The sequence below is a fragment of the Hevea brasiliensis genome, unplaced genomic scaffold (assembly GCF_030052815.1).
Source record: "Hevea brasiliensis isolate MT/VB/25A 57/8 unplaced genomic scaffold, ASM3005281v1 Scaf298, whole genome shotgun sequence".
Lineage (NCBI taxonomy): Eukaryota > Viridiplantae > Streptophyta > Magnoliopsida > Malpighiales > Euphorbiaceae > Hevea > Hevea brasiliensis.
Genome location: NW_026614804.1, coordinates 79,087 through 87,989, shown reverse-complemented (window position 1 = coordinate 87,989; position 8,903 = coordinate 79,087). Strand labels below are relative to the sequence as shown.

At 29.2% G+C, this 8,903-nt stretch overlaps 1 protein-coding gene across 1 annotated transcript; it reads right to left on the bottom strand.

The window, feature by feature from the left end:
• Positions 1 to 5,310: 5,310 nt before the first annotated feature.
• On the bottom strand, positions 5,311 to 8,651 carry LOC110637239 (phospholipase A1-IIgamma). Its single transcript, XM_021787244.2, has 2 exons — positions 8,097 to 8,651; positions 5,311 to 6,220 (listed from the first exon to the last, which is right to left on the bottom strand). Exons 1-2 carry the CDS (start codon positions 8,649 to 8,651, stop codon positions 5,564 to 5,566), a joined length of 1,212 nt encoding a protein of 403 aa, XP_021642936.2. The 3' UTR covers positions 5,311 to 5,563.
• Between the last annotated feature and the right edge of the window lie 252 nt (positions 8,652 to 8,903).

The following is an 8,903-nucleotide window of genomic DNA, read 5'->3' as shown; positions in this document are numbered from 1 at the left end:
ATGAGGCAAGGGTAATCAATGGGAGGGTAAAGAGGGTTATAATAAAAAAAATTTTATGTTTGAAAAGAGGTAAATTAATGAAAAGGTAAGGAGAGATAATGTATATTCTTTATGTTTGGAAAGATGTGAAAGAAGGGTAAATAATTATTAGAATTATAAAAATACCCTTTTCTATTAGATGAAATTTATTTTTTATTTTTTTTAATATACAAATTGAAGCCTTTTAGCTTGGCGATGAATAATTTGCATTTTCAATTGTCTCTTTATGTTAAAACCTTTGTTTGTATTGGCAAATTAGATTTATTTTTAATGGGTATAATTGAATTTTTAATAAAAAAAATTAATGACACAATAGGAAAATAAAAAATAAAGTAATTTTCAGCTCTCATCTCCCACTGCTTACACCCCAATTAGGGGTGTAAGAAAAATTGGGATTTGAGGGGTAAGGGAGGGTAAGGCTTACCCTTACTTACCCTTACCCTTCATTAACTTACCTCTTTCCAAACATGGGTAAAATAATTACTTATCCCTCTTTACCTTTATTTATACCTCCTTCACCCTCATGCAAACAGACCCAAAATGACCAGAGGATCCCAACGTGAAAGGCAATCACACACTAGTTAGGGATGACTATAGATAAGGTAGCTATGAAAATTATCTTGTTTGAATATGAATCTGATTAAAATTTGAATCCATTCCAAATTTGATTAAAATTTATTCTCAACTACTCTAATCCATCCCAAACTAGATTATTATTATCTGAAAAAATCTGAACCCATTTAATTTTATATATTTTAATTAATATTTTGCATAAGAATTATTTTAATTAATAATTTATATTTTAAAAATTTAATAATTTCATAAAATATTTAAATTTCATTTTATATAAAATAAAATATATAAAAATTTATAAATATTATTATAAAAAATATATATATATTTTATATTTAATTAAATATTTATATAAACAAATTCGAGTAACATATACTTAACATGTAAAATCTGAACTCGACTTAAATTCATTTAAAATTTGATTATAAAATATTAAAATTCATTTTATTAAGATTTGATCGAATTGAATATCCTTAAAAATTCGACTCGTTATCATCCCCATAAACACCATATTGATTATTGAATAAAGAGCAATTAATTTTTAATCCATGTGTCAAATGGATGGTCGAATTCCTGAATTTGTTAGGGATTATTGTGCCAAATGGAGGGTAGATTTGCAGAATTTGGAAAAAAAAAAAAAGTTGTCAGGAATAATTGAAACTTATTTAATGATGTTTTGTATTTATTCAGAATGTGTACACAATAACTTGAGGAAAAAAAAAAACCCTTAATTGCCCTGTTTTTTGTATTTGTTCACGTTAACAGGACCTTGTACGTAGGCAAAACAAACAAAATTTATAAATAAGATATTTTCTTCCTAAACTCTCTAAAAAAATTTTAATTAAAACAAATAAGCAAATATTTAATTTAATTCCTATACTTGTTAAAGAAAATTCAATTTAATCCTTTTCAAATTTTTATCTAAATTATCCCAAAACTTTTAATTTAAACTCAATTTATTTTAAAAATTATAATTTATGGGCTAAATTTCTTATTCCTTGATTTAAATAAAAAATTAAAAAATTTTTAATTTCTTAATTATGAAACTAAATTTTTTTAATTTATTAATTTAAATTAAAAATAAAAAATATTAATTTCTTAATTTTCTTAATTTTTAATAAAATTAAGTTTAAATTGAAAATTTTAAATTAAATTAAATAAAAACTTAAAAATAAAATAAATTAAATTTAAAAAAAAATATAGGAATGTAATTAAACTCTAAGGAAAACAAATATAACCCTTTTTTTTTCACAGGATATAATTTGAAGAAAAAGGATATTAAAAGCAAATGAGGTGTGAAATTCCCAAGATAATATTCTATGGCTAAATTTTACTGAAAAATCCTTCTATTTTATTTTTGCCTGTCATATTCTTTTGTTATATATCAGAATGGATTTGAATTTCAGATAAAATAATTGAACATTGATGTATCATTTTACATATACGCCCAAAGAATTTCTTTTCTTGCAAATTTTATGTCTCTATAATTTACTTTGGATTTCTTAGCGGTAGCGGTGAAAGCAAATATAAAAATGATGAGGGAATTCAGTTGAAGTTTTTTTCTTAAAAAATATTTTATATCTATATATTTATTTAAATTAATTTTTCATAAATTTAATTATCATATTTATTTTACTTAAACCTGATTTATCATGTATTTAAGTTTCAGATTCCTATATTTATGTATGGTAGAACAGGTTTACATAATAATTTCTCTTTAATATATGCATTTGCGTGCTTCAAGTATGGATTTTGGCATTGTTTCATTTACTGTATTATATGCTAGTCCCTATCACCGTGATAAAGGTGTCTTTGACCTATATTAACTGGTACTGCTAGGCATTCTTCCTCTCAACTGTAGTTTTTGACTAGAGATTTTAATACTATCATTTATGTGTTTGCTGTAGAAGTTAGGTAGACTTCTCTCTCTAGCTTCTAGAGAGAGAATTTTTCTTTCTGGTTTATGATTTTCTCAGACCTCTTATTTTCATTGCTCTGTCATCTTATGGTCATCCCTTGCCCCTTCCGAGAAAGGGATGGCTTCTATCTAGCTGGGAGTACAGGTCTTTCTCTTCCTAGCTCCGGCTTAGGTCGTACATAGAATTTCCTTATTTTGGTTTTTGTGGATGTAGGCTCAGTAATTTTCTTGGAGAGGGTTCCTCTAAAGACATGCTTTGTTGTTGGGTTGCATGTCCTTCGCGCGGATGTGAGTTTTGACTCCATGGGAAAATGTTTCGGCTATTATGGAATGAGGAGGATTTCCTTAAAGTTACAAGTATCGGGCGGCATCATGTGGTTGCCCCTTCGGCTATAAAAAATTGAGAAGTCGTCCCGCCCATGTGTCAAATGGATGGTTGATTTTCAGAATATGACAAAAAAAAAGTCAGAAATAATTGAAACTTATTTAGTGATGTTTTGTATTTAATCAGAATGTGTCCACAATGACTTAAGGAAAAGAAAAAAAAAAAAAAAAAAACACGGCCTTTTTATGTGTGATTACAAAAAAATGTTAGATTTAACCCAAAAAAAAATTACTGCTAAAATTATAAAATTTATTATCATAAATTTATAACAGTGATATGTAAATTGCTGCTACAAAATTATGATAATAAGTATTTTATAATAAAATTATAGTTACTGAAAAAAAATTATTAATATTGTTGTAAAAAAATTTTTAATAATAAAAATAATTACTACCTTATCTTTTTTACATATGATTAGCAGTGATTATTAATGTTATCGTTGTATATTAGCTTTGCAAGTAATAAAATTAATGTTATAAAATTTTAATTTTTAATTTTAACATTTATGGTAGTACCACAATTACTTAGGAAAAAATAAACCAAAAAGGAATTTATTGTTATGCTTTTTGTATTTGTCGAAGTTAATGAGGACCTTGTCAATAAGAAAAAAAGATCATAAATAAATTTTTTTCTCCCTAAACCCGCTAAAGAAAATTTAATTAAAAAAATCTTGAAATAAATATAATCCTTTTTTTGGTCACAGGATATAATTTTAAAAAAAGAACATTAAAAGAAAATGAGATGTGAAATTTTCAAGATAATAATATTTTATGGCTAAAATTTATTGAAAAATCCTTCCATTTTATTTTTGCCTGTCATTTTCTTTTGTTATATATCAGAATGGCTTTGAATTTCTGATAAAATAATTGAACGTTAATAGATATTTTACATATAGATATGCCTACGGCCAAAGAATTTCTTTCCTCGTAAATTTCATGTCTCTATTATTTACTTTGAATTCTTAGGAGCAACGGTGAACCCAAATATAAAAATATGAGGGTTTAATTAAATCTTTTTTATTAAAAAATTATTTATGTATGCATATTTATTTAAATTGATTTTTTTTATAAATTTAATTATTAAATTCTCTTTTTAATAAAAATTAAAATTAAGTTATTTATTTATGTAATTATTTAAATTTGATTTTTTTAGATAGATTTATCAATTTCTAAGGTTGGGTTTTTCTCAATCACATCATATTAAAGCAGAAGAATTTTCAGGGGGAATATGCTAGTCTCGTCTTTGTTCAAATCATAAACCTTTGTACATTTTCAAGTGGGTAAATAATATAGACATTATCTCAGTTTAAAGATACGTAATATTAAAGCATTTAAATTTTAATTTGTAACATAAAATTTTTTAATATTTAATTTAAGACTTCTTTATTTTATGAAAAATAATTTGTAAATGAAAAATATTTTTCATGCAAAATATTTTTTAAAAAAATATATCTTATGAAAATATTTTTTATTATTTGGTTGTAATGTTAAAATTATGATATGTATTTATTTAATATATGTATAAGTATTTTCATATTTTAATAAGATAATCAAAATTTAGAAAATGGAAAATGACTTCTTCTTTTGAAAAATGGAAGTCATTTTTCTTAAAAATAACTTAGTTTTCTCTTTGATCAAGAAAATATTTTTGTTAATCAATTTTTCTGAGTGCCTTAAACGCTAGAAAATGAGAAAGATATTTTCTAAAAAAAAAATTTTGTAAAATAAACGGAGCCTAAGTCACATAAAACTCTTTCGTATGAACTTTAGTAACTGATTTTTAGGTTATTTATTATGACATGAGATTTGTTAAAATAGTTTCTAGTAAATAGGTTATAGGTTACTAAAATGTTAATATATATAATTTTAATTATCGTGATTATGAGTAGACAGAGAATAAAATTAATTTTTTTTTTCCTAATAAATATCAAATTAACAGAAATAAAGTATAATTTTTAATATATAACAAATGTCTCATCAGCAAAAACAATATATAAACTGACTACTAAATATTATAGAGGAATTTTCTGTTATTTAAATTAAAAATTAATAGATTTTATATTATAAATTAAAGTTTATATATCTTATCATATGATAATGGTCGATTTTCAGAATTTATCAAGAATAATTAAAACTTATATGGTGATGTTTTGTATTTTTTTCAGATGTGTACACATTGACTTGAGGAAGAAAGAAAACAAATAAGACTTCAATATGACAATGTTTTTTCGTATTTGTTAAAATAAAGTTGATGAGGGCCTTGTCGTTACATCATATTTCCAGTTACAATTAGATATGTCAATATTTCAATTTTCTAATTCAATTCCTTTCCACTAGACATCCAATAAATTGAAACATTAAATAAACTTCATCAAATATTTCATGATGGATTGGAAGCTAAAAGCAAGCCAGATGAACTCTTCTTTATTCGAAACATAAGCTACACGATACCACAAGAAAATAGGACTATAGGCCAACAAGCTACCAAACCAATATATAGAGGTACAGATATATAGAGGTTGCACCAAAGACCTAGTCCAAGGAATAACAGAGAAAGCAAGTTCAGGCTATCCACTGCATACAAAGCAGAGGAAGAGTTTATTTTTTATCACACTCTTTATTTATTATAACCCACATAATTAAGCATACTTAATTGGTGCCATTCTCAGAAGCATCATCGCTTGGAGGATCTGGAATATAATCATTCAGCTTCCAGAACCCTATGTCAATCTGAATCATACCTTTGTTGAGCACATTACTCCACCATTTCGGAGGCACCTTACGATCATCCGTTAAAAGATCGTTATATTTATTCACCAGTGCAATATCAAGATCAGTAATGACCAAGTTGAAATCTGTATCCTTCCCTTGGTAACCTGCAACTCCATGAAGATAAAGGTTCAAATCATGTGCTGCTCCGATACTCTCATGCTTTATGGATGGTGATTTGGTGGTGTCAATGTACAGCTCCACACCAACATCTTCGTAGGGAAATAATATCGGAACAGATGCTGGAAGATCAGGAACAATATCCTCATTATTTTTCAAGCGTAAGAGATGAAAGTCACTCAGTCCAGAGAACACTTCGAGGAAGGCTTTGTCTCCAACGCGGGGGCTCGCATAAACAAAGGCAGTGACCGGATACACAGTCTCTGATCCACTTGGCTTGTTATAGCCATTGGCAGCTATGTCCATCGCGTTAAGGGTTGCAAGGGCTGCACCCAAGCTGTGGCCTGTTACAGTTATGCTCACTTCCTCGTTTAATTCTGCGTACTTGTCCACAAGTCTCCTAACCGCTGCTAGAACCTGAATGACATTGATACATGCATTTTATAAAGTCATTTAGGTTAAATTTCATAGTCATTTTATTGATATGTTAGTTATTTTTAGTTGATTTTATGAGTTATTTAGCTAAATTTTCATAATTGTCAATTTTTGGACTAAATTGTAATTTTGCTTTTGCTTTGTAGATAAAATTGTGTTTTTGAGGGACTAAAAAGTAATTATGCAAGTGAGGAGTGATTTCTAGACTCAAAAGTGCCAAAATGAAACTTGAAAATTAAAAATTGTGAAGTTGCCAAAATCTGCATTACTTGCTGCATAACTTATGTAGTTTTGCATAGGAACTAGAAGGAATTGAATATCTGCCGAAAAGTGCATAACTTGCTGCATAGTTTATGCATGTTCCTTATGCAGTTTCACAGAGGAGACCTTACACCAGCCGAAACTTGCATAATCTGATGCATGATTTATGCACTTTCACGCCTTTCCTTATGCAACTTCAAGGAAGAGACTCTGCAACTGCCCAAACTTGCACAATTGACTGCACAACTTGTGCAGCTCCTTATGCAGCTTCACAGAAAGAATTCCCAGATGACTGAAACTTGCATAACTTGCCGCATAACTTGTGCAGTCTACTTATGCACTTTCATAGTAAGCTTCAAAACATGCAAAAATTTGCACAAGCAGCCTGCATAACTTGTGCAATCTCACGGGAAGCCCCTGTAACTGCCAAATTCACACAAAATCTTGCATGACCTGTGCATTTCTTCATAAATGAGCTGGAAAGAAAAGATTCTCCCACATGAATCGATGACCACACACACCATTTTAGGTTTTCTTTATCAGAGAATATAAATGGAGAATTTTTACCTCATTTATAGGGACAGACAGAAAAACAGAGGAAGAGAAAAAGACACAGAGAAGGGAAGGGTGAGGAAGCAGCCGGCATTTTTTCTCCTGCACCAGATTTGGAAACTTCTTCTTTCTTTACTATTTTCTACCTTTCCTTTACTGGGTTTCTTAGTTCTTAGTTTATTTTCCATATTTATTTCTATATTTGCTTAGAATCTTTTGTATTAAATATGGGTAGTGAGTAGTTTTCAAGGATTCTGGAGTTTGGGTATATAATATTTAAGATATTTTGTGAATTTTAATTGGGTAATCCATATTATATGGTTTTTATAACGTTTCATCCATTTCTTATGTACTCAATGACATGCTTAGTGTAGGATCTCATTAAGTAATGTTCATAATCCTTGGTTAAATCACTGAAAGAAGAAAATATTGAGATAGATAATCAAAAAATTGGACTTAATTAACTTAGATCTAGAAATAGACTAAGGACTAAGAGGATTATCATGTGTTTGGATAACTAATTTAAAATCTCAAAATAGCTTGAATATAAACTCCTAAACTCCGGAATCATTTTATTATCATTGATTGTTAGTTGAGTTTGATTGATTATCAATTAAATTTTTACCACACTTAATTTTGAAGGGTTTATTTCTTATAAACATAGTTGGATTCCCATTTAGGTTATTTCTTAGTTGAAATTGCAATTATACTCGTAAATTTCATTCTCTTCCTTTTATCACCTTTTTAGTTTAAATTTAACTATAATCAATTAATTTTACATCAATAATTCAATCGCTAACATAACTTTCCGTGAGAACGATATCTTTTTCTATACTACTTGTGCGACTCGTGAACTTGCGGTTGGGCCACATCAGACGTAAAACAAAAAATAAGATTACATATTTGCTACATCAACTAATTTAGCGTGATTATTGAAATCATTTGCAGGGGTGAAGTTTCGAGTTTGAATTCGTGTGGGAGTGAAATGAATAAAAAAATTGGCATTCAACTAAAAATGATTTGCTAGTTATGTATCGAGATATACCTGCTCTCTGGCACTAGTCTTATTGTATGCAGACTCTGAATCTTTGTTTGTGTAGATACCGTGGAAACCATGGTGCACCTTAGCTTTGGTGTTAGGAAATATATCAGAAGCTGAGATTAAAGTAGCGTCAAAATCTTTGAACCATTCGATGTTCAAGACAGTCCCTCTCCAGCAGACCACAATGTCTCTTCTCCCTAGAACAAGCTTCCCTGCATCTGTGGCCACAGCGACGAACCCAAAATAAGCAGATTGCTTAGGAGGGGTCCATTCTCCACAATGGATTTCTGATCTCCCATAAAAGTAGTCAGTCACTTGGTATTTGAAGGGATTTCCAAGTTGTATACCTGCCCGAGTGAAGTATACGTCAGGTGGATATAGGCAAAGTGCATATGCATCAGATACCTTCACGTCATTGAAGGCATCACCAACACTTCCAGTCAATTGACCATACTGAATGAGATAGCGGCGGAGATTATCGTGAATAGGGTTTAAAAGACCCTCCCAGTTTTTTTCTCCGCTAAGAAGTTTCCAGTTTGCTGCTATGTCGTTTGCCATCTCTCTTTCGTGTTTTCTCTCTTGCGAAGTGTAATATATGCTTTGAGTTTTTGAGTGTTGAATGATCATGCATGCCTTGCATGCTCTATATAGAGTACTTCCCCTTCTCCTTCGCCTCAAGAACAACTTCCATTCTTTAACCCTAAACATGCCACGTGATTTGTGCGTGAATCTCTTTTAGCTAAAGCACACGTGCCTTCAAATTTCCTTTGGCACCTTATACTTTTACCCCACACTTTGAAAGTGTGGACA

Coding starts and splice junctions, on each gene's coding strand:
- LOC110637239 (XM_021787244.2), bottom strand. CDS start 8,651: ATGGCAAACGACATAGCAGCAAACTGGAAACTTCTTAGCGGAGAAAAA. Junction 6,221..8,096: donor AGACTAGTGCCAGAGAGCAG/GTATATCTCGAT, acceptor AATGTCATTCAG/GTTCTAGCAGCGGTTAGGAG.